Here is a 27,710-nt window from a genome sequence, read left to right on the forward strand (position 1 = left end):
GAAAACATAGTTATTTTGAAATAACAAACTGAACCTTTAAATTTATTGATAATACGCATTGATTGAGAATAACATACTTTATAAGCGGATCCCTTCCCGAGCAATAACAAAGGTATTTTGATGATAAAATTTATTGAATTCCACTCGCTTTTGAAATACTCGTACTTTCTTGGTTCCCTATTCCACGTTAGATACTCGTACCTATCAGATTATATTTATTAGAAACTATTTCACCCGCGTAGTTTTCGTTACCGTAGAAATAAAGGGATAACATGTTATAGCCTTTAGCATTCGGGGATAGTGTAGCTTCCAAACAATGAAAGAATTTTTCAAATCGGTTCAGTAGTTTCAGAGGCAAAGTTCAATGAAAAAAAAAAACAATCAAATCTTTTCTCTCCATTATCAACCCATATGCGGCTAACTTCTGAGCTCGAGTCTCCTCTCAGAATAAGAGGGGTTAGGCCAATAGTCCACCACACTGGCCCAAGCCGGATTGGCAGACTTCACACACGCAGAGAATGAAGAAAATTCTCTGGTATGCAGGTCCCTCACGATGTTTTTTCTTCACTTTGAGACACGTGATATTTAATTTCTTAAAATGCACACAACTGAAACGTTGGAGGTGACACCCTCCGGAATCGGATGCAGAGGTCATATCCACTGGGTTATAACACTAATATAGATAATGTAAAAGATAAGGCAAATATTCTCGAAAAAAAAACCAATGATGCTTCAATGAAATATACATATTACCCAATTATTGGGCATCGTACCGTAGCATTCAGTAAATCAACAATTTCAAATAGACACTTAATATTTAGTGGAAACGTCTGTCTGTGAGTTATTCGAAGCCAATGGTCGTGCGATGGGCCGTGAAGCTCGCCCTTGTCTCAAGCACTTCTGAGAGCTTTAGGAGCTGCGCCGAGATTGTTGGCATTGACAGTAATTGCCTTCAGTTGTTCCGATAAACGGATATCAGAACTATTGCTTTCTCGATATGGGTCCCAGCTATTATTTGTGTATTGAATTCATTGGCACAGAGAGATCATAGGGTTATATTCAAGATCCCACTCCTCACTAATATCCTACACTTGGAGGTACTTGTGCTTAATAAACGCGAAAGTGTGGATGTATGGATGGATGTTTGTCACTCTTTCACACAAAAACTATTGAATGGATTTGGCTGAAATTTTGAATAAAAACAGAATAACATATCGGCAACTTTAAATCCTGGGAAAATCCATGGTTCCCACTGAATTTGTAAAAGCTGAATTTCATAAGCTTTAATACCATTGTCCAAAATAATGGGCAACAACCATTATCGTGTCATTATTTGAATGGATTTATTATTGGATGGACTTGTTTTTGATTGACTATTTTGTGTTTCTTCAATACAAATAATATTTCTACTTTTATTTTGGAAGACGGTTTGACTGTGAAAGTATGTACAGACCTTAGGCATAGTAAAAGTGCCTTATATATACGTAAAAGAGACAAACGCTTGACAGGCGCGTTTGCGTGAAAATCTGAAAGAATTTTCAATTCCTTACCTTACAGTTTTAATTATCTTATTAAAATTAGATTTAGCAATTACTTTTAAATAATAACTAGAATAATGAGCGTCAACTCGCCAACAAACTGCCTGTACAGTTTGGCGAGAGTATCGATATGTTAAATAATTGTTATATCTTATTAATAAAATAAATTTAAAAAAAAAAAAATATGATGAACGGTATTCGATGTCGTACGTATCCCTTTGTTAATAACTTACTTCTCTATGTTACACACACAATGTCATTAGGTCTGTCAACTTACTGCTACTAGCAAAGGCACTCCTGTCTTCAAGAATAGGAGACCTATACTATTATTGGCGTAGGCATCTTATAAATAAATAGACCTACATTGCTAATGAGACAAGTTAACAAACTCGTTAGAATTGCAGGAAAAACTTAAATGTAAGAAAACAATACTTCTATCTATTTTACAGAAATGCTGTAGCAATCTATTTCTGTTTACTTATCTTTCTGTTGTCTTTTCAAGACGCAGTGAGCTCATTTTAAAATACGCCGCCGAAGCTGTCCCAACAATGGGGATGATGACTAGGTTTGAATATATTGATTTTTATGATACATTCGGGTAAATAGGGTCAATGTTAACTAATTTATACATAAAAAGCAAAGATTGTCTGGATATTTGCAAAATAAATGAGATTATAAAATTTCAAAAACTACTAAAATTTTTTTATCGTAATTAGATGAAAATTCATACAGTTTTAGCTTCCTTACATTAAATGTGACATTTTTTAATATATGAACTATAAAGATAAACGCACAAATAACAAAGATATTAGTAATTTTGTTTGAACGCGCATACAAATCTAACGATCACTACATTGCCTATGACGTCATTTTTTCGAGCCATTTTGTATGGGGCGTTTTTCAGGGATCCGCGGCAGCGCCGCAAATCTGACTCTTTAAATCCCTGTAGCTCCGAAAGTAATGATCGCAGATACCCTGTTCCTTTTACAAAATTGCTTTACTATTAGTATACTCTTAATTTATATACAATTTAAAAAACTGTCATCATCCCTATTCAAATAGCAAGTCAAGACCTCGGTCGCTCCTCTCGTAGAGTCAGCAAAACAAATTGCAACAACATTTTCTGTATTCAAATGTACTGTAATAAGATGTTTGCTTTCCGCGTTCTCTTAAGCTTTCCATCACTTTGTTGAAGGTGTATTTTAAAATTTCTAGCTGTTGATGTGACGTGTTCATATTGAGGATATATTTTTATTTGTTGATAGATACGGCTATATTAAATGCATCTTTCTTACAGTAATTAGCTACAGATTACAAGCATAACGTGTTCGTTTTAAACAATAACGTAAAATAATACGTTGCTACTATACTCCAGTAACTACATACATTATTTTGTAGCCGAGAAAGCTAAATTTTGAATATAACGTGGGGGGAGCCTAAAAAAGATTAACTACAAATTTTTGACCAATATTGCCTATGTGCATTTTCCGCCATCTTGAAAAAAGGGCTGAATTAAGTTTTTTTACAATGACTCGGTTTTCCGTTGAGATACAAACATTTTGACTAATTGCTCTTGATACGCTTTACAATTAAGGTATATATCACTTTTTACCAATCGTTCATTGTTATTGAGATATTGCTCCCCCGCGTCATATACAAAATTAACTGTACATTTTCATTTTTCAGCCGAATTTCTAATTTTTGTGACATTGTGACCAGAAAACATATGTACAAGATTTTAGTACTAATTACGCCAATCGAAACACTCCAATATACCTATATTATAGTTAGGATTGTAGTGTGCGTGTAATTTTAATAAAGAAAAAAATAATTTTGCTTGGTCATTCGAACAGTGTTTTGGAAGGATTACCAAGAACCTAAGATCTCCTAAAGCATCCTAACCTACAGTCTTAACTTCATAGTCATATAATAATATAACGTGGGGCACATAAACTTACAGCTTTATAAAATATCAAAGTAGTGACCACCGCAGACTCCTAGACTATAAATATATGCAGGTACGTTTACACTGAAATGTAACTCGTTGATGTTTTCATTAGCAAATTCGAGGTGGCTGGCAGCTAAAGCTCTCAGTCGGATTTGAATTACAAACAGTTGCGAACTAAATTATGCACATTGCTAACTAACACTTATCTAATGCATTCAGAACTGAATTATTATTTTAAATAAGGTATTTAGGTAAACTTTAATCCTCATTATATATAATTAATTAATAAAAAAACGACCTCCGTGACGCAGTGGTGTGCGCGGTGGATTTTTCCAAGACGGAGGTCTTGGGTTCGATCCCCAGCTGAGCCGATTGAGGTTTTCTTAAATGGTCCAGGGTCTGGCTGGTGGGATGCTTCAGCCGTGGCTAATTACCACCCTACTGACAAAAACGTATTGACAAGCGATTTAGCGTTCCGGTACGATGTCGCGTAGAAGGTGTGGATTTTCATTCTACGCCTAACAAGTTAGCCCGCTTCTATCTTAGATTGCATCATCACTTACCATCAGGTGAGATTGCAGTCAAGGGCTAACTTGTAAAGAATAAAAGAAAAAACTTAACAAGTGCGAGTCGGACACGCCCACCGGGAGTTCTGTACGTAGGATCATTATAAATAGTTCAAGAATCGAATTGCGTAGTTTAGAGAAATTCAGACCCCTTGTGTTTTAAGATTTAATTACAAATGTATAGTTTTGAGACTTTTCTTGTAGGACTTGTGGTCTCTAACGATTTTACTTACCAAATTTCAAAGTTCTACTGGAAGTTCCTGCCCTATGAGTTTTGATTCTTGAGAGTATTGAAATGTGTGTTTTTAGCTGAATAATCTTAGAAGTTTGATTTTTTTCACAACACCATGGAATCTTAGACCTGAGTAAAGGTATAAAATTTCAACATGACTTCCACGGTCATGTTGAAATTTTATACCTCTATAGACGACAGACGGTCAACAAAGTGATCGTAAATGGGTTCCGTTTTTTCCTTTTGAAGTACGGAACCCTAAAAATGGAATTTGGAGTCGGTTAAGTGAGCGATTTGTTATTTTTTTAGGTTTTAATTACTGTAATATAAGTTTCAGATAGCAAAAGGTGAAATCCATTACTTTATTTAGAGGCCCATCATAATTAAGTACCTAGATGGTCGTACAGAGTTTTTCTCACAGAACCTATTTCATCCGTTACTCAAAACAAAGAATTGGTCATTATATATGAACATAAATTATCCTTTACCAACCCCTAGTCTTAATTAAAACGGGACATTAATAATAATTTCACCACGGTTCAGTACCTTTATCTGTGGACCACAAATCATCAGCAATAGACAAATACAAACATAATTATAATTGTACGTATGTATAATCACAAATTAAGTGTGTAATTATTATTGTTTGCCTAGCACGTGTATTCGCTAAATCGGTCGCTGACAGAAACTGAATAAATACCACTGGTCAGTGGGACAAGCAGGCTTATTCATTAACTTTGACGTAATTATATTAGCTGACATATACGAAACTAGCGGACGTCCGCGACTACGTCCGCCCTTTGGCCTCCTTAATCCGGCCCTGTCGCATAAATCCTTTCTTAGTGAACCTCTACTAACTATAATCTACGTCCCTGCCAAATTTCATCTTTGTACGTCAAGCGGATTTCGAGTTTTTTATTTATGAATGACCTTTCGCATTTATATATGTATTATGATTAAGATCCTACGAAACAAATGTCATCCAGTGCCTATTGACAACCCTTCGTGGATATTATACAGTAAATAGATGACATTTCTCAGTTGATTTGATTTGATGTTTACTTTAATACGTTGATAATAAAGACCAAATTAGTGAATAGGCCACCTGTAAGCTCATATACTTCACTAACTCTGACGTGTGTCAGTAATAGTAAACATATATGAGATAGAGATTCCTACCTGCCTACTGACAATCCTTCGTGGTTATCATACAGTAGTTGCTAACTGATCAAATTCCTAACATGTTTGTTTGACATTGTGATTTTCGTTAACAACGGCCTTTGATAAATACGAAAAAGATTATTGTTATTGATTTTTAATTTGATGTTAAATATATTAGGTGGCTAATAGACCCAAGTTAGTGAATAGGCCAGCAGGATTCAGGCTGCTGAGGACAGGGAATTTGTAGCTTATACTCGGTACATATATGCTGCTCAAATGCGGATTGGAAGGCGGCACCTCTACGATGTTTTTTTTTTCTTCATTTTCATTCATGTTGAATTTTAAAGGCAGTTTGATCACACCGATGACAGTGCAGTGGATTGAGGAATCAATGAATTTACTCGCAACAAATATACTTCTGTTTCGTTGCGATGAGACTAAAGCAGCGCCGTAGCCTTTTCCGCGCCCTGTGCGAGCTTCTATAACTCTCAAATCTATAACTGCGCCCTGTTTAAGTAGACCCTTTGCCTATCATTCTACCCACTGTGTCTCACTCACTAAAACTCAAACGCAGGTTCACTACTGCAAATGAGATGCCCATTCTGATGCTTAATTCTGTCAATTCTTGCGCCCCTGAGAGTATACGCCCTGTGCCTGAGCACCGATGGCACCGCCCTATTTACGCCACTGGACTAAAGACAGCAATATTTTCATTTCTAATTTCCGCGTAAGTTACGTAAGAACGTGACAGAAAATTGTGTTCCAAATCAATACATAATTCTAAATAGGAAGCTATTATTATGAAAGACCGCCTACGGATGTTACGAATGGTTCTTTTATGAGATCGTAAACGGCCTGAAGCATACTTTTATTTAATAAGTATTTGTTATGGACGGTACAGTACAGCGGTGTCTCTTTGTTGCTTAATACAATTTTACAAATAAAATGTGAAAACATTTTTTGTTCTTTGTTTGGTGAAATTTAAATGAAAAATAAAACGTGTTACTTTTTATTTTTACGTTTAAATATTAATGTAGGAATATGTTTCTATTTTACATAGTTTAATATATATTATTTTTTTTTAACATTGAATATATGATGTTTAAAAAGTTAAATATCAATTAATTTCTTAGTTAATTACGTGTAGTTAAGTAGGCACTGTTTATTAAACACGAACAATGTGATTAACTGTTGCGGTATTTTCCGTGTTTTCATTCCTAAGATTTTTATCAGGTTATATATTTCTTAACCTTGAACTTAGCATTTAAAAATACTAGTCATTTTCTTCAAGTTAAAGAATAAATTCTACGAAATTATTAAATACTCGCAGATGCCACGCGCTTTCACTGGCGTAGTTCACGTTCCCTTGGGAATACTGGGATTAAATATAAGTAGGTAGCTGGGAATAGTGTATAGCTTGCAATTAAATCTTTCTTCTTTATAATATTAGTAGACTAGATGAAATCTTTCTAATGACGTTAGGTAATGACGATAGGTTACGTTACGTACCTACCTATCGTATGTTACTGTGGGAGTAGTACATTAGTATTTTTTTATTAGAGCAGCAGGCTGATTATGTATCTCGACGTATCACTTCTAACTGTGTAACGCTGAGCTAAATTGAACACTAGAGTGATTTTGCAATTCCGATTATGTAAGACAAATGGCTGCCATGTAGCACGTCGATTATCTTTCTACAATCGAAAACGCTTCGACAATTAAGAATTTATGGGAATGACATTCGTTATCGACAAGTCACGTAATCAAGTGATTCTCCGCAATCCTATCATCAGGGATTGCCTGTTAGATATTGCTTTTAGCAATAATAAGGCTGCCTTTGCATTCGAAGCGTCAGGCGTCAGAAAGAAAACCGACGAGACATATGGCTGCAGGTCCAGGTGGGTAAATATTCGGGTGGGTTGATCGGATCCGTTCGGCATCTCCATTTACGTGTAATATACGTTAAATAAACGTCAAATCCCTAGGAAAAATGTCAATTTGACAACTTTAATGAAATTAATTTGCTGTCAAACGGATTCGATCTATAGTCTGGCAAGTTGATGACACTCCCATGATATGCGGGCGACGGGGGAAAGACTGCGCGGGTGTGAAATCGTGTGTGCAAGGAAGAGAAGTGCATCAGTCGTGGGTTTTTCATTCATCGCTGGTGAATGAGCGGGGCACACAGTAATACGGGGTTTCCACCTAGTCCTGGGGCCCTTGTATTTTTTGTAAGACTTAGTTGATGAATAAAGTTTTTTTCATTTTTCATTTCATCGCTACACGCCCCCGGCCCGCGCGGACCATCGGAACGAAGTTGCCAAGCTATAGTTAAGCAATGACCCCCAGGTTACCTTGAAAAGCCGCCTCAAAGAGCGCGGGGTCGCTGGTGGGCGCGCGCGCGGCCGCCGCCGCCAGCAGCGCCGCCAGCGCGAGCGCGACGCGCGTCATCTCACGCCATGCCATCGCCCATGCTCCGCGCGCCAACACTCTGCAACAGAATACAACGGTTACAAACACTTCCCAGCACAATCTCGATGTGATTTGCCTTCATCATCGTCATCATTAACAGCCGATGGACGTCTAGGGCTGCCAACATATTTTCAGAAAAAATATAGTATTTTTCAGATTTAGCTATAAAAAATGTAGTACATAAAATATAAAATATAATATTTTAAGAAATAAGCAAATAAATTAACATTTATTTTTGAGAAACAGTATTTATTTACTCTAGTTGCATTTTTCAAGATTTTTTTGTCCGAAATAGAGTGTCAGTTTTTTCACATCTTATTCTCATTATATAGTAATAGATCTATGCATCTGATATTTAAATAAGATAGAAAAGTTCGGATAGGCTAGACTAAACGCTATTGCATCAGTCGAAAATTAATGTTCATAAAGATTTAGTTTTAAATTCAAAAAAATATAGTTAGAAATCAGTGTTGAAAATATAGTATTTTTGCGTACTATATGTTTCTTCAACAGTAGGTATATAGTACGCTGACCCGAGATAGAGTACAATACTATATAAGTATTATACTACGGTTGGCAACCCTGGACGTCCACTGCTGGACGTAGGCCTCTTGCATAGACTTTCAATTCCAAACACCACGCCACCATCTCGAGCCACTCGAGCCACAGATAAATGAAACAAGGTGCCAAAGTGCTCTTAAGGCGACCTCACACTGCAGCTCTAGCGCAAGATGCGGAGTGTTCGTGTAGACTTCTTATCAGATGGACTGACGACATCAAACGAGTCACATGGATTCACTGGATGCAGGTGGCTCAGGATGTCTAGATCGTGGTACAGGCCTTTTTGAAAGGCCCATGTTAATGAAACCAGTGGATGGATATCGGATACCCACTGATTCACCTTTAATAATCTCTAAAATTGACAGTTAAGTAGGTACTCATTTATGCTACTTGATGCTATTTGAAAACTTTTAAGCAAGCTTAGATTGAGATTAGTGAAAAGACTAATTTATATTAATTTAAAAGCAAATAAGTGTCTTCTTTACTTTCAAAAGTTGCGTATAATATTTACACTATTATTAAAGCCAAAGCTAAAACTGGTTAGATAAATAATATTGAAAACAAGCTCAAGACGACGAAGATGAATTATATATTCTCTAGCATTTGTCATGAATTTTGATTTATGAAATCGTCATTTAGAGAATAATAATCTGCATCCATCCTTCGTAACAAAAACACGCTGGTTGAAATTCACGAAAGAATCTTCCAATAAAAGCGAATCCTTTTCTAGAGCCATTTCTTATTGCAACATAACTCGCAAGACTTATTTCCTTGGTCTTTTCTACTTTCCCGCTACGAATGAAACTCTGAAAGCTATAACGTACAGGCAGGGTTCGTCCGACCCTTTACTTAAATCGTGTGGATCGAGTTCAGTTACATTTTATTTTGTTCGACGATTGCCCGGCGTACGTGACGCCTTGCATTTGATGTGGCATTGGATCGTAATGCTCTTGAGACGACAGTTTATTGCGAAAATACTTACAACTCATGTTTATTTTTATTATTCCTACACGGGAACTCTGACGGGTTTTATCGCAGTTCAGGAAACACTTTGGGAAACAGTGACCTAATAAATACTGAAGAGCCAATGCTGTTCTGTATTTTGCTTGAAATTGAACGGAAAATATAACGCTAATAAACTATAGAGATATAACTTTAAATAGCGCCTGTTAAAGCAAAATACAGTGTTTTTAATTATTTTGGGTTTTGTTTTTTCTCTGTTTTTGACACTTAGAAACTAGAACCCAGAGCCAGACGAGTTTTAAAAAATCACTTTTGATAATATTATGTCAATGTCATTGTCAAGTTTGACAGTGCGGGTGACGTCGGCGTGTCGTGTCGGTCGTTCAAATCAAATTCGTATTTGTAAACAATAACAAACAAAATTAATACCAAAAGAAAGTAATTAAAAAATGTGCTTACCGCGATAACAAATAATTAATATATCATTAAATTTTCTTAGTTCCTAGGAATGAATTAAAAAATGTCTATTTACGATATATTTGTGATGTAAAACATGGCAGTGTATTTATTTGTGCTGATACTCGTGTTCGCGTATTTGTCGGGCGTGGTAGAAGTATTGGATAATGGATTGGCTCGGCGGCCCCCCATGGGCTGGATGTCGTGGGGCTACTACATGTGCGGCGTCGATTGTGACAACAATCCACATAAATGTCTCGAGTAAGATATGCTTTATGACAAACCTTCCGCCGATCTTTGTTGGCCCATTCGGTAGACAATTAATAAAATACAAACGTATATACTTCCTGTTGCCACTCAAACTCACTCTGGTTCAATCTCCTTACCTGCCATTCTTAACTAAGCTAAACATGAGCAGACATACTTTCTGCTTTTAAAAAATCACTGGTCATCAGACACCAAAAAAAATTTCAAGAAATTGATCCACGCGTCAGGTGACACAAGAGTTGTGCTTATTTGGACAAAAGGATAAGCCTTCACATCCAGAGGGTTAATACTGCCGGTATATTGGGTACCTTTCCCATGGAAACAATTAGATGGCACATATTGGTATAGAGTCTTTAGGCAGTGCTTGTAGGCAGTGTATGTTTACATCTATGAAGTGCATGCTACTTGCTATTCCCTGATAATGTAGCTTTCTATTAGTGAAAGAATTTTTTACATCAGTTTAGCAGTTTTTGAGTTTATTGAATACATACAAAAATACAAATCTTTTCATTTTATAATGTGTACATGAAATACTATTTATGGATAGTTTATCCTTGAAATTTTTTTTTTTACAGTGAGAAGCTAATATTGTCTGTGGCAGACAAGTTCTACACAGAAGGTTACCAAGAAGCAGGTTTTGAGTACATTATCATTGACGACTGCTGGTCTGAGAAGGCAAGAGATGACAACGGCAGACTTGTAGCTGATAAGAAGAGATTCCCTCGTGGAATGAAGTATATTGCTGATTATGTATGTTTGTTTTCTTTTTTTTATTTGAAACTGCAGGTGTTGGCTTATAAAATTGGAACCAATTCATTTTTATTGGCTTACCCTCACTTCCTGAATTTTATCTGATAAAACCAGTGGCATATGCCTTGGAGGGGCCCTGTATCAAAATTTGTTGGGGGCCTATAGACGAGTGGTAAATCCTGAAAATATTTATAAGTAGCAGTTTTTTCCATATTTTTTCCTCAAGGAAGCACCAGATTAAGTGAGATTGATAGATTAAATTTTACTAACTTTTGCTTTCACAATTAAGGGACCCCTGTGGTCCGAGGGCCCCGTATCATTGATACGGCTGATGCAGCAATAGCTACGCCTCTGGATACAACCATAAACAACATCCACAGATACACAAATTGGGTCTAAAGTTCGGCATGTACACAAACATAGCTACCAAAACGTGTATGGGATACCCCGGCTCAAGAGGTCACTTTGAGGTGGATGCTAAAATGTTTGCAGAGTGGGATGTCGATTATTTGAAAGTAGACGGCTGTTTCGTTAAAGAAGATTATCTAAATACAGGTAAACAATGAATATTTAATTTATTTTGCTATTATATGTGAATAATGTGTACTTGACAATCCATACAGCACTGTGTGAACAGGAGAGGGAATATGAACCCACCATGCTGTACCGATGCAGGTTGGAGGGAATAAATATTTTTTAACCAACTTCTATAAAGGAAGAGGTTCTCGATTCTTTGGAATCTTTATTTTTTTTATGGATGTTCACTGATTACTAGAAGACGCCTGAACCGATTTGTAGGTTATACCAATTAATGTTAGTTGTTAGTGATGATGACAGAGATAATCGGCTGAAATTACTCTCTAACAGCCAGTTTCTTCATGTAAAGCTAAAGTAACAGTAAATGTAGTAAGTAGTAAAGAAGACTTTATTTTTCAGTGAATAAGTCCGCCACTTTTGATTTATGACGTCACTTTGACTGTTACTTGCGATGAAGAAACTGGCCGTAAGTCATGGGGTCTTTGCCGTTTGCCACATTGCCTGTTTCCCAACACTAGGTTGAGAATTGTTTCTGAAAAATCTTTGGAAGTAAGAAAGCTCAATATTTTATGTCCCCCAACATCAGATCGTTTTCAAGTTAAATATATTTATATATTAAGACAATTTTTGAGCTTCAATAATTAATGGCATTGAAAAAGTATTGTATTTTAATCACTTATTAAAGAGTTATCAATTCCCTAAAACAGACAAACAAAATATTTTTTACACAATATACTCAGAGGTGCAATTATCCGCCCACTTTAATAAATCGCGGTCATATTAAAGAGGGCGGATAATTGTGCCTCTGAGTATATATTGAACTACATATTCCAGCGTACATAAAGCTGGGCGCGCATTTAAACGCCACCGGCCGGCCCATGGTGTACTCGTGCAGTTGGCCCTATTACATACAGTTCATACATCACAAAAAGGTACCAAGATTCATCATTATCAATTATAATTTTTTACTTGATTATCCCATAGTGTTGGGTGTCGTTAAAATGTATAAACTCGCAGACACCCCGGCCGCTCAGAGATTGCGTTTCTGACGGTTGGGCGATGTAACATGAGAGAGAGACAAAAAAACGATGCAATTGTAATTGAATATGTGTGTCCTATTCGCACGACCTGACTGAAACGCAATTTCTGAGCGGCCAGACTTTAACAGCGTATCTACGCTTTGGATAAAATAGAAAAATGTACTTTATAAAAAATCTCGCAAATAATACGTTATTTTAGAAACGAATTTGATTATAATAAAAAAAAGCTATGAATGAAAAACCCACGCCTGATGCACGTCACTTCTCCGCACGCACGATATCACACACATTTTGACGGCCTCCGTGGCGCAGTGGATTTACATGACGGAGGTCCTATGTTCGGTCCCCGGCTGGACCGATTGAGGTTTTCTTGATTGGTCCAGGTCTGGCTGGTAGGAGGCTTCGACCGTGGCTAGTTACCACCCTACCGCCAAGCGGTTTAGCGTTCGGGTACGATGTCGTGTGGAAACCGAAAGGAGTGTGGATTTTCATCCCCCTCCTAACAAGTTAGTCCGCTTTCATCTTAAGATTGCATCATCACTTTCCATCAGGTGAGATTGTAGTCAAGGGCTAACTTGTAAAGAATAATAAAAAAAAACCCGCGCAGTTTTTCCCACGTCTCCCGCATATCATAGGAGTGTCATCAAAATTAGGACCTATTGATAGGATTATGTTTCTATGTGTGGGTTCGAATCCGGTCCGGGGCATGCACCTCCAATTTTTCAGTTGTGTGCATTTTAAGAAATTAAATATCACGTGACTCAATCGGTGAAGGAAAACATCGTGAGGAAACCTGCATACCAGAGAATTATCCAAATTCTCTGCGTGTTCACACACGCAATCCGCATTGGGCCAGCGTGATGGACTATTGGCCTAACCCCTCTCATTCTGAGAGGAGACTCGAGCTCAGCAGTGAGCCGAATATGGGTTGATGACGACGATGTTTCTCGCAGTCGGATTCTAGTATGTTTCTCGCAGCCGGACTATGGTGCGGTGTCCCGGCACTGCAACGTGTGGCGCAGTTACCACGACGTGGCGACGTCATGGCCCGTCGTCAAGGCGATCATCGCCCACTACGCAACGCAGTACGAGCATCTGTACAGGTTCCACGGCCCGGGACATTGGAACGATCCTGATATGGTGAGCTAAAGGTCATTACTCATTAGAGCCACCCTTCACCTATTCACTAACTTTGGTCTATTAGCAATCTAATATAAAATAAAATAAAAAATAAAATAAGCCTTTATTGCTGTTTTTTATCATTACATACAAGTAGTTACTTGCTAACAAAGTTAATAAAATGTAGGGTTAACAACTAGCTAAAATAGTAATTTTCTATCCGATCCGATTGATCTCCCTTTCAAACAGCTTGTCTTGTACAGACAAAGGCCTCCTCTAATATTTTCCACGTATTTCTGTCTTTTGCTAATCGCATCCATTCTGGTCCTCCTATTTTCTTAAAATCATCTTCCCATCTCTTCATCTGTCTTCCTCTATTTCGTTTACTATCTCTAGGGTACCATTCCGTTATTATTTTTGTCCATTTCTCTTTCTTTTCTCTCAACATATGTCCCGTCCACTGCCATTTTAATTTTCTACATACATTGTAAACATTTTTGAACTTAGTTTTTTCTTTTATTCTTTTTAACTGGATTCTGTCTCTTCGCCTTACACACAATATACTTCTCTCTAAACTGTTCTGACATACATTAATTTTATTTTGTTGATGTTCAGTTAACGCCCATGTTTGGCATGCGTACGTTAGACATGGCAGGATACATGTATTGAACACTTTCCGTTTCTCCGACATTGGTGTCTCTTTATTTTTCATAATTTCACTTAGTGACCAATATCTCTTCCAAGTGTTGGCTATTCTCCTTTCAATTTCTTTCTGCATGCATCCTGCTGGTGATACTAACTGCCCTAAATAAATATATTCATTAACATATTCCAATATCTGTCTGTTAACCGTTATATCATTGTAATTAGTCGAATTAGTCATTATTTTAGTCTTTGATATATTCATTGAGAGTCCTGCATTTGCACTCTCATCTGCTAATTGTTGCAACATTTGTTGCAAGTCCTTAGGGCATTCTGAGAAAAGTATAAGATCATCAGCGAACCTCAAATGGCTTAATTTTTCTCCATTCACATTAATGCCGAAATTTTCCCAATCCAGTCTTAAAAATATCGTTTCTAAAACTGCTGCGAATAACTTTGGTGAAATTGGGTCACCCTGACGGACCCCTCTTTCAATGCGGAACTCAGGACCTGTAGTTTCCAGTTTTATTTGTGCTGTGCTTTTTCCGTAAATGTTCTTCAATATGCGTATATACTTTCTATGGACCCCTTGTAGCTCTAATGATTCCCATATATAGCAGTGTTCTAAAGAGTCGAACGCTTTATTGAACGCAAGTACACATAACAAGCTCTCTATGACACTATCTGATGACACGAAAGAATCTGATAACATTCCACCTGTCCTAAGAGAAGAGACAGAAAGAGCTATTACTACGCAGAAGTTAGGAAAAGCACCCGGCCCTGATCAAATTACTAATGAACTTCTCAACATATTAATGCCAATAATTGTACCAAAACTAACAAATTTATTTAACGAAATAATAACGACAGAAACCATCCCACAAGATTGGACAAAATCAGTCATAATTTTGTTACACAAAAAAGGAGACAAAGGGGACATCGACAATTATAGGCCGATAAGTTTAATGTCTAACATATACAAAGTCTTTTCAAAAATACTATTATTCCGGCTAACTAACATCCTCGATGAAAGTCAGCCGAGAGAACAAGCTGGATTTAGGAGCAACTTTTCGACTGTAGACCATATTCACGTGATACGACAGATTCTTGAGAAATACAGAGAGTACAATAAAAAAAAAATATATTATCTGGGTTTCGTAGCAATCTAATATAATTGACATCAAATCAATAACAATCGCATTTTTCATATTCCATAAAGTTAACAAAAATCCCATATTATGAGCTTATATTAAGCTGATCTGATTGAACTGATCATTGAATATGAATAATGTTGAATCAGATATTGTAGAATTTAAACTATCGTGTGTGTATCGGCAAAAAAATAATAGATGAGACTTGCCGTAGCTTTATTACAAGAATGAGAGAACATAATTTATACATAGTGTGAAGAATGTGGACACAGACGATTCAGCAATAGCCGAGCATGTTCTAGCTTCGGATAAGAATCATTATATCCGTTTCAATAAGGCTTCTGTATTGTCCAGGGAAAAGTTTCTAGTACATCGTAAGATACGAGAAGCAATAGAAATAGTCGTCATCCGAATTTCAATCGTTATCATGGGTGCTGGCGAAAGCGTGGAAACTGCTTATTCAGATGTCGCAAATAACAAACTTGGAGCAAGATAGTTCAGTTTGTCTACAAGAAGACGGGTCCAATTAATCGTTCACGAACCGTCTTAGAGCGTAACGAAACCTTCACCCCCTACCACTCAACGTGGTAATAGTAACTATATTCTATACATTATAAGTTATACCCTCAAGCTGCCAAATCGAATTGGAGCATCGTTATGGGTCTAAGTTCCATATCCTCTTCTCTCTCTCTCTTGAGGCATGACCTTGGAATAGGCTATTAAAATAAGTGCACGGCACTGATTTTAAATGAAAAACCATCCCCTATTTTCTTAATACTTCCATTATGTTTTATTCCATGTGTTTTATATTATTCCATGATATTTTATTCCGTAGCTCATATTCGGCACAAACTCGCTGACAGACAGCCAAAGCCGCGTGCATATAGCAGTATACGCAATGCTGGCAGCACCTTTGCTGCTAAGCTGTGACATGAACAGTTTAAATACGTATGAGAAGAAACTTTTACTCAATTTGGATCTCATCGCCATCGCTCAAGACCCCCTGGGGGTTATGGCGAAACCTTATGTAGTAAGTGAACAAAATTATAATTAATATTTTAAATATCTATATTATGTGTGTGTATGTTTGTTACTCTTTAAGTTAACATTTGACTGCGATTTCGCCACTGTCTGTTTTAAACTACTAAGGCGCTGATAGATGTTCACATCAAAAACTAAATTCCGACTACTGAGAAATCAAGGTTTAAATGTCCAATACCTCACTACCCAATATCCATGTGAAGTTAAAATTATAAGACAAAATTGTGAACTACTATCTGACGTGTAATGTAATACATGAATTCTCATCATTTAGACAAAGACGTACCGCCAAGCGATTTAACGTTCCGGTACGATGTCGTGTAGAAACCGAAAGGAGGATGGATTTCATCCTACTCCTAACAAGTTAGCCCGCTTCCATCTTAGGTTGCATCATCACTTACCATTAGGTGAGACTGTAGTCAAGGGCTAACTTGTAGAGAATTAAAAAAAAATCTTTAGACAATTTAGCATGCTTAAGTAGCAAACGTGATAGCCCAGTGGATATGACCTCTGCCTCCGATTCCGGAGGGTGTGGGTTCGAATCCGGTCCGGGGCATGCACCTCCAACTTTTCAGTTGTGTGCATTTTAAGAATTTAAATATCACGTGTCTCAATCGGTGAAGGAAAAACATCGTGAGGAAACCTGCATACCAGAGAATTATCTTAATTCTCTGCGTGTGTGAAGTCTGCCAATCCGCACTGGGCCAGCGTGGTGGACTATTGGCCTAACCCCTCTCATTCTGAGAGGAGACTCGAGCTCAGCAGTGAGCCGAATATGGGTTGATGATATAAGTAGCAAACATCAAGGTATACAAACTTATACGTTTAAGATAATATCCATTTGGATCTCAGACCAATTACCTTTGGACTTGTATGGCACTCAAATTCACCAGAAAAATTGTCTGTCGTTTTTGGGAGGGGGCTAGGTAAACTCACACATCGAAAATATTGAACACCAAAAAATTTATCCTGTGTCCTTACTACACAACTATAAATTTAAATCCTAATACACACACGTGTAATTTTAACACAATGAAACATCGAATCTAAACAGTTTGCATGAACACGTTAGAATATGATCATATAAGTTTTGATAGAGGAGTAACGTCTAGCGAGGCAGGTCCTATGGTTTATTGGTCTGAGATTTGGATAGATACTAAATGGAATTCATTTCTCTAGTTGCAGTACTCAGTAACTTTGTGGGTGAAACCGCATTTACCGAGAAAAGGTGACAAATACCACTCTGTCTCTTTCGCACTAGTCAATTTATCCAAAGACGAAACTACTGTCTCTTTCATTCCGGGACATTACGGGTTGAATTCCACTGATGGATATACTGTAATGGTAAGTATTTTATTTATACACTAGCGGACGCCCGCCACTTCGTCCGTGTAAAGCCCTACCTCTACCCTACCCTACTCCCCTAATCTCTCTACACCCTACCCCTACCCTATCCCTACCATATCCCTATCCTACCCTTTCCTATTCTACCCCTACCCTGTATGAACGTCTCCTGGTTCTAAGCTATCTCTCTACCAATTTTCAGTCAAATCGGTCCAGACGCTCTTGAGTTATAAATAGTATAACTAACAAGACTTTTTTTATATATTTAGACGCTTTAGAACGCTTGTGACTTGGTCGTGATTTCAGTTTTTCTAAAATACCGTGTGAACCATGAATTTTCCGGGATAAAAAGTAACCTATAAGTTGCTCAATAATCCTCCAGTCTTCCAGTGAAAGTCCTGGTTACTACAGTACTAATATACATACAGTAGACAGACAGACCGGCAAAAAATTTAAAAATTCTTGATTGAGTTTTAGTACTCCTATAGTGTACTCGTAGACTATGAGTACTTGAGAAACAGTTATATGAAATTTAAACACACTTAAATACTCAAAATATGGCAAGGAAGCGAAGACTCTATATTAACAAACTTTTATTTAATGAATAATATCATTTACTATGTAAAAAATAATACAAAAAATACACAAAGTGTGTGTGCAAGTGCATATCTACCAACGATATATTCTTTGTGCATTATGTAGCTACCTTTAAGTATATGTTTTGTATTACCCTAGTTTTTAAGATGATTTAGTTCCATTTACGAGTACATATGATTTTGTTGTTGGTTCAAATAAATAAATATAGGTATAATACCTATATTTATATATGTATAGTGACAATTAAAATGAAAAATTTGATGTTCCAGGATATTTTCGCCCAAGTGTTCATAAAGAATATCTCGTTAAGCGACTCGTTCCAAGTATCCCTGTCGGCTGAAGGTGAGGCATTTTTTACTCATTCCTGTAGGCTCTTAAGGAATACGAATTGGACCGAGCCTTTGCCGGCAAATTGAGCATTATTTTATAATGAATTTTTTATTATACTTGAGGGCTAAGAGCTCATGAAGTCTAGATAGTATTAAGCACTAAAGTGTCTTCGTTAGAATTACGTCGAAATCTAAATAAAGAGTGATTGCTTTTTTACAAGCTTTCATTTAACTTCAAATGTAATGTCTGTTTGTACCTATTGTGAAATCTTGCAGCACAATTTTAAAGCAGATATTTTTAACCAATTTGAGCTGAAATTTTGTATACTTGTTCAATTTGGATGACAATGGATGGTTAACTTTGTGACGTCATTCTTAATCCATATGGCGGTAAAATGGCGGACTAGTTATTATATTGAAAAATGTCGAATATAGAAAATTATAACTTGACTAGTAGGCCTGTAATTTGTGATCGACATGCCTTGTAGAAAAAAAGACTAATAGAGCTCGCTTCGATTCGTTACGATGGGACGAAAGAGATATTTTCGACTCACAGCGCATAATCACTTGAGAAAACAGTTAGTTTAAAATCACAGATGACACATTTTTTGCAGTGGACGCCCGCAAATTACCTTGAAATTCTGTTTTTTATAAATCATATGTTGCTCTATAACCTCCTCCATATTCCAGTGAAAGTCCCAGATATCTTATATGCTATAAGCAGCTTTTCAATAGCGAAAAAGTTTTCAAAATCGATAAGTACAAAAGTGTAACAATCTATACTTAATATTATAAAGCTGAAGAAAAATCGGTTTAGCCGATCATCACCACAGATTAGTCCGGACAAACAGAAACACAGACAGACAGGCTAACATTTTAAAAAAGCTTGATTATGTTTTGTTATCGTGTAAACAGCTATAAACTTGAAAAAACAGTTTTTTTTTACATCACAGTCAGACACTTTAATTTTATTTATATGTATCAACATGTATTAATTTTAAATTATTTTTTTTTCAGATTCATTGATTTATACAATGTTTCCATTATGACACATTTATCAGTAAGTTGAAGACTATATACATATTGAAGATGGAAAAACTGAAGTATTTAAGAGATGTAATATATCAATGCTACTCGAATATCCTCTACTAATTTATGGAATGATCAGGAAGAATATACACATTTTGTTGTGAGAATTAAATATTTTTTCTGTTCCTCCTTCATCGAGCCATTAGCCATGTTGATTGACACAATCGGCTACATACAAATAATATTAAAACTACCTACTTATAATTTTTAAGTCAGTTTATTTTTTAAATTAAGTTCATATTCTTTATTTTTTAAAATTCTAGTTCTGGCTTTAGACATCTTTCTCAAAACTACTGAAATGATTTTGAATCTTACATTGTTCCCTAAGATGGAGTAAGTACCTACTCCTATAGGTATATATGATATAGGAATACGGGACGACCTACTTTTATCATCATCATCATCATCATCATCATCATCATCATCATCATTATTAACCCATATTCGACTCACTGCTGAGCTCGAGTCTCCTCTCAGAATTACAGGGGTTAGGCCAATAGTCCACCACGCTGGCCCAATGCGGATTGGCAGACTTCACACACGCAGAGAGTTAAAAAAATTCTCTGGTATGCAGGTTTCCTCACGATATTTTCTTTCACCGTTTGAAACACGTGATATTTAATTAATTTCTTAAAATGCACACAACTGCAAAGTTGGATGTCCCGGACCGGATTCGAACCCACACCCTCTAGAATCGAAGACAGAGGTCATATTCACTGGGCTATCACGGCTCGTACTTTCATTATAGTAGGTTAAAACAACAAAATCACTGAGTATAACTGGATAGCGCAGACATTAAATACATTAAGCTAAGCGTATCAACGCTCAAATAGTTTTTGTGACTTTCAAAACGTAAGGGCATTCGAAGTAATAATTGGTGTTGGCGGCACTCCAAAGAGCCGTTTGGATTGTCTCATTTGTGCCTAACTTACGATTAAAAGTCTAGCCTGAGCTAACGGGTCGAGAGTCGCCCCAGTAACAGAGGACGTAGGCCTGAAGGGGAAATTTAAAAGGAAAATTAGAAAATGTTTCTGGCCGGGATTTCTATTGTCTGAGATGCGCTAGTGACATATTATCTACGAGTCCAAGTGGCTTATTCTAAGTGTCTTAAGTTTCATTTAGTAGCATGGTAAATAACGAGAATTATTTAAACCAATAAAACCTAAATATTGTCTACAATGCCGAGTTGTGTGTTCAAGAAGTGTAAAAACTATATACACAGGTTGTCTCGTATATACTTTACAAGATGATAGCTGACATTAAGGCCTATTAAAATAATGCAATATATATTAGCCAAAATTTTACGGTTTTTAGTATCCTTAGTGTCTAGCCTATCAGCCTGTAGAGTATGATTTAAATAATGTAAGTAAATACAAAATTGTGCATGTGTGCCCTCAGTTCAGTAGCTAAATTCGGATCACTTTTTGCGGTGATTTTGTAGACACGTAACAAAAAATCTAATAGTAGGTATATAATCTTTCGTATAGTCTATATAATATACGATATATCATATAGCCTTTAAGAGCCCACTACGGAGCAGAGACGCTCTCTTTATAGGAGGGGAAATATGTTGCCCACACCAAGCAGAGCCAGGACCCTAGATAAAGTACCCCCTCTTCTGGTTAATGGGCGGCATTTTGTAGGACGTTTTCTTTGCAGGCCCTGTGATAGCGATGGTTATTCATTTACAATCAATTGGCTGGTGCATCAATTATTATTTTTAAAGTGCCTCTCCATTACTAAAGGTCTGCGGTTAGCTTCCCAAACTTCTCCTTCTCCATGGCTAGGCGGAAAAATTCTCCGACTGTCTTTATATCTGTCCACTCCCTTATGTTTCGTAGCTAGTACTTCCTACTTCCTACTTCCTCCTTTTTTCTACTATCTTTTGCCTGCAATGTTGCTCTAACTACTTGTACATATGTTTTCTGTGCCCTAACCCAAACAAGGTAATTGGAGTATCTAGGATTATTTCCTAGGGTGGCCCGGCCCCCGACTTTAAGTCTATTATTAATATCATAATAGAATTCCATATCGGTAGCCCATAATCCTAGGGTGGGCACAGTTCCATTCTAGGGATGGTTACGGCCCACCAAAATATGCGCCTATAAACAAGGTGCATTTGGATGATTGATACTCATTTAAATACCTAGAAGACATTATTCTATAGATGTCCTACATAAATGGTTATTTTCCTTCAAAATCCAATTATAGTTCACATTCCGTCACCCAATAAGGCTAAACAAAGGCGAGTTTTATGAGTCGCGCGTCATTTTACGAGGCTCCAAGTGTTTAACGAGCCGCATTTGGCGGGTACGAGCGCTCCAGGACAAAGGGCGACGTTGGCAGAGAACTATTGCGAGAAACTATTAGTTTATTTTTTTTGAGAGAAGAAATAAACTCGATTATATTTCTGGGAATTTCTGGGACGAAAGAAAAGCTGTACCTATATTTCGTAGTCTGATGCAGGATCGAACCCAGGACCTCATCATCCGAAGTTGAAAGACTAAAGTCTAACTAAATTATTCTCACGTTTCTGCAGCGCAAACGGCAGCGAAGACGCAGTGCATGCACGCAGTGACCAATACACGATCAGTTATAGTCGTGGATGGTGCAGAAACGTGAAAATAATTGATCGTCAATGGCGTGCATAACAGAAAATTACTGAATTGGACCATATGTCTTTAGATAGTCTACAATATTTTTGTCATCCTCTGCTCTTTAAAACGTTCATACTTATTATTTTTTTAATGACTGTCATTTTTTTTACTGTGACCAATAGTCCTATTCCTCTCCAATTAGTCGAAAAGACTGTTAAGAGTCGGTACGACATTCGCCCTTAAAGCGTAAGTAGGTATTAAGTCCGGTCCGTTTACCGTAGAGTAGAGCTATTAATCCTTAAGCGTTATTAAAAATCTTGAAAAAACCAGAAATTAATAAATATTGTGTTATAATATTATAACAAGAGGGCCCTGTAAATGATGTCTAATCCTAATAAGCCAACACTCCGCATAGCAGTAAATGTCGGCCGCAAAGTTATTATTTTGCGAATAAGATTATTTTAGGTCCTCCACAACAAAGTGGCCTATCTTAACTTTTGCCAAAAACATTTGATTATTTGTATGATGGACCCATACAAGCATATCTCAGAAACAGTCTAAATATATCAAACACAAATCGAAAAAGCGACAATAAAAAAACTGTTTATATAAGTACCTATACGAAATAATTTTAATATCATTAAGGTATTAATGTAGGCCTAATACAAAGACATGTTGTAATGACAAGATAACATTTATTTTGATCAACATCATTATCAATTCACATTTTCATCCAATACGCAACAACCGATTCCAAACATAGGCCTGTAGCCATGTGGCATATTCTACAAACGCTAACGTTTTGATAAATAAAAATGTATGCGAATGACATAACTGATCGATAACTTGATCACGTGACCTGTCGATAGCAAATATCATTCCCAAACATTTTTAATTGTCGAAGCGTTTTCGATTGTAGACACAATCGACGTGCCATATGATCTAGACGATACCATAGATTTACTAAGAATCCAATTCTTATGTTATTTACAACGGATGAAGTAGGCAGAAAGCACTTTCTCCTTATTATTGAATAATTAATTTGTGGTTATGCCACTTTAAGGCTGTGGGCTTCATTCCGTATAATATATTACCGCCCTAATAGCTTTAGTAGGAAGAAGGTATATGTAAATGTTTTATTGCTTATAGGTATATGCAGCTACATGCCTACTTTTAGGTAGAGTTATGTTCATTATGGTTGCCGAAGAAATTATAGGCATATTTTAACACTAGCTGAAGCCGCGCGGTTTTACCCGCGTGGTTTCCGTTCCCGTATGAATACGGGGATAATATATATCCTATGGCCTTCCTCGATAAATGGGCTATCTAACACTGAAATAATTTTTCAAATCGGACCAGTAGTTCCTGAGATTAGCGCGTTCAATCAAACAAACAAACTCTTCAGCTTTATAATATTAGTAGAGATGAACGTATGCGTTTTATTGATTTTTACTTTCATCAAATTGTCATACCTATTTCAGTGATTTTCATGTGACTTTTAAAAAGCGTTTGTAGGTATATGATTGATTATTTGTAAATCTATGGTATTCTTAAAAATCCTCGACTACTACTTGGTTTGTGCAAGTTTAAATGCATATTTTAGGGAAGTATCAGATACACCAAATTTAGAAAGGGATTGTGTTTTTTTGTTTTTTTATTTATAAAAATAATTGTCTACCTACCTACATAACGTCTGTGCATTATTTATCTTTATTTATTATACATTGAAAATAATTGTCTACCTACCTATCATGAAATAACGTCTGTGCATTATTTATCCATCATGATTGGTAGATGAATATTTGCAACAATGCACAAAGAGCTCAAGTAAAGCTAGTCAAGTTATTCACCTCAAAGTTACATTGAGATATGATACACATACAAATGTGACGGGAACTAAGCCAAGTCTTAGTTATAAGATACGTGTAGCTAACTACGTGATCCCGGCATACGTAATGTAGACACGGAACGCTAATTAGGGAGTTATACAGAAATAACAATTAAGTACGACTTAGATAGGGACATATGCATAATATACCTATTTTATACAGTAAGAGATGTATATTATACAGTAGAAGGTTATGTAAGTCAATTGGATTAAAGGGATTGCAAAAGCTGGATCGTGAAAATACGGTAACTTTAAAACTTTGTGATGGACTAGTTATCTGAAGAACAAAGTTACTGTTTTGAAGTGATAACTTCATGGAAGGGTAAACAGCTTTGTAACGTAACGCGTTACGATGCCAATCTGTCTAGCTTCTCTTTCTATCACGCATAGGGGAACAGAGGGTAATGAGAGCCAGAGGGTAATTGGAGCGGTGCGACTAGAGACAAAACTAGGCCTCGTATTCACTCAGTTGTCACTCGGGCACCTTCGGCATGCTGCGTTCGCGTTTCTCTACTGTTCTAGACTCGCCAGTGCCACGCGTTGTGTAACCACGGGCGCTTGTCGATTTTTTGCTCCGCGCTTATAAAAAATACGAAATTTCATCGGCCAGGTAAGTGTGAAGTTATGCACTTGTTACAATCAAATCTATTTTATTTTATAGCTAATGATATTAATTTTGAGTATCTGCGCGTATAATTTAATTACAAGCTAGATCCAATAAATTATTTTATTTTATTTCGAAATGGTAGTAGTCGGGTAATCAGAGCTTATTATATTAGGCTCTGATTACCCTTAGTAGCTCCAATTGCCCCATATACATTATAATATGTTTTTGCAGATGTCAAAAAAAACCCTGATATTGACCATGCTATAAGTCCATCTGTACTAAGTGAGCTACAAGTGGAAGCATCTACAACAAATAGTACACAAAACATATCGCCAAACACAATCCCTTATAAAAATCCCGTTTATGTCAAATGATAAAATACTCCTGGAGCTAGCTAATGTCAAATTTTCCATGACCTCGTCCACAATAAACGACGTTCAAGAACAATCACTCTACACAGAACCAATTTTATCAAATGATACACAGCAACCGTCTAAAATTCTACAATCAGTTACTTTAATCTTTAATGTCCAAACATCTGCTTGTTCCAAAACTGCAACTGAAAATTAGATTTTGAGAAAGAAAGAAGAGAAAGAAGAATACACGTCGCGTCAAAGAAAACATTCAGTAATATTATCTAGCACACCAATGAAAACAGCATTTCAAGAGAAGGAGAAGAAACGTTTAGAGAAAAATGTAAAACTAAAATCAAAGGAGAAGGGAGCAACCAGCAACAAAGAAAGAAAATGTCCCGCAGCGAAAGGCGGATGGAACAAGCATGGCAGCCAACAAGAAAGAAAAAATAAAAAAGAGTTAAAATGAAACTTTTTGCGGATGGAACTGATACGTCAGATGAAGAAGAGTTTGAGAATCTTTGCGACGATGAGTCAGAATATTCAGAAGAAGAGACATTGTGTGCTATTAGCTAGCGAAATTGGAAAAAATAACGAAATGTGGTACTGTTGTAGAGGTTGCGGTAAACGGGCTCATAAAGAATGTTCTGGTTCTGACAGTCCGGTTGATTATATTTGCGTTTTTTGTTTGGATCTTTAAACCTAATTGTTGTACGTTTACGTTTATATCAAAATGTATATGAATATGTGACATTTCAGAATAACATAAAAATTTATGAGACTGATTTAATAATTAAGTAGCTCCCATTACACTTATGGAAATTTATAGGCTCTTATTTCCCGCTAAGTCGGGTAATGGGAGCGATTCTCTTTTTTTGTTTAAAGTTTATCTGTGGCCAAATGTCTAATAATCTAAGGTTAACGCTGTGATTAAAAGATAGCCAAATAAGTAAGAATTTAGTTTCTAATAGAAAAATCCTAAAATATCCATAAATTTGCCTTTTATTCAACTTTTTCCTTAGTAGGCTCCAATTTCCCCCGTCTCCCCTACATAATAACTTCTGGCGAGCGTTCCGTACACGTTTTTATATTATCTGTAAACTAAATGCCTTTTTTAAATAGCAAATATTAAAGTACCTACTGTTAATATCACGTTTTTATTTTTTTGCTCGGATTATCTATTTACATTGAACTAACAAAAACACTAAAAAAATCGGTTAATATTTTTGCCATCAAGTTACATAATGTCTTTGAATAAGTTTTTATTTAACTTGATTTAGGTACGATATTAACCAGACGCTTAATTTAGGCAACCCTTAGACAGATCACGTTGAAGTTAATATCTTTAACGTCTTGCGCCCGTTAATCTGAGATATATGTGTGTTTTTATGTGGCTGTAATCTGGCTTCACGGCAGAAATAAGCGGTAGTACCAACTTTCTGGGAGGAGCTCTGTCGCACATCTGTGCGAAGCTATTGCTTTAATAACAGCCTTTATTCAAAAGTATACGAGTAGGTATATCTGATAGTCCATTTGGACAAAGGTTTCCTCTTATCTTTTCCACAGTTCCCTTGCAGATTTTTAGCAGTTGCCACTCCCCACAGTGACGATGTACGGATGGAAGGACTACAAAAGAGGACGGACGCTTATATCCATCCGTTCTTTTATTCGGTATTTGCCTCGGTTTCTTATTTATATGATGGCATATGATATGCTAAATTCCTGGACACTCAGTCGGCCTTTCTCTTCTCCTTTGCATTTGGCCTGTATACCTTTCTTTCTGTGCCTCTGACCGTGTGACTTGCCCGTTTTCACTTAAGAATTGTCTTTTTAGCGTATTTTAGCTTAAGCTATTGCTTTACCAGAATCTTATTATTATATATCTATCTCTTGATATAATAACGTAAATTGTAAATATAACGCGTTAAATAGCAAGCTTATACGGGATGTGTTGGGCTTATGAAGAGGGAGAGAAAATAAAAGATCTAATCCCAATAATCCTGCGCCGCCGCCTTCCACGACCCCTCTACGATTATTTGCGTTCTTTGATGTTATGACATTTTGTTGTTGCTAATCCTCCGACAATCGTAAGATTAAGAAATAAAAATTGTTGTTTTGCGGTGCTGTTGATTTGCGTCAAGTAAAATGAGAATTATTATGGAATGAAAAACAAATCGGTCAAGTGTAGCGATTAACCTTTTTTTTATGGCCGGTGGGAGGCTTTGGGCCTTTTGAGCGTGCCGGTACGATGTCGTGTAGAAACCGAAACGGGTGTGGATTTTCATCCACCTCCTAACAAGTTAGCCCGCTTCCATCTTAGATCGCATCATCACTTTCCATCAGGTGAGATTGTAATCAAGGTGAAGAATAAAAAAAACAGGTTTTTTTAATTTTTAACAAATTCGTAATAAAACCATGAAAATTTATAAAAAGTATCTGCTCCTGCTGTTTTCAAGTTGACT

At 36.6% G+C, this 27,710-nt stretch overlaps 2 protein-coding genes across 2 annotated transcripts in view; one reads left to right on the plus strand and one right to left on the minus strand.

Annotated features, from left to right (window-relative positions):
- LOC112043757 (pikachurin) overlaps positions 1-27,710 on the minus strand; it is a 156,295-nt gene that overhangs the window by 67,762 nt on the left and 60,823 nt on the right. Inside the window, exon 2 of the mRNA XM_052886383.1 lies at positions 7,800-7,936. Coding sequence (XP_052742343.1) covers positions 7,800-7,911 — 112 coding nt within the window. The 5' untranslated portion in view covers positions 7,912-7,936. The remainder of the gene's footprint in view (positions 1-7,799; positions 7,937-27,710) is intronic.
- LOC112055343 (alpha-N-acetylgalactosaminidase) lies at positions 9,794-20,003 on the plus strand. The gene is made up of 9 exons (XM_024095415.2): positions 9,794-10,158; positions 10,740-10,914; positions 11,295-11,469; positions 12,286-12,383; positions 13,470-13,631; positions 16,239-16,433; positions 17,624-17,788; positions 18,655-18,727; positions 19,732-20,003. The coding sequence occupies exons 1-9, from the start codon at positions 9,995-9,997 to the stop codon at positions 19,761-19,763; spliced, it is 1,239 nt and encodes a 412-aa protein (XP_023951183.2). The 5' UTR covers positions 9,794-9,994; the 3' UTR covers positions 19,764-20,003.

The sequence above is a fragment of the Bicyclus anynana genome, chromosome 2 (genome assembly GCF_947172395.1).
Source record: "Bicyclus anynana chromosome 2, ilBicAnyn1.1, whole genome shotgun sequence".
NCBI lineage: Eukaryota > Metazoa > Arthropoda > Insecta > Lepidoptera > Nymphalidae > Bicyclus > Bicyclus anynana.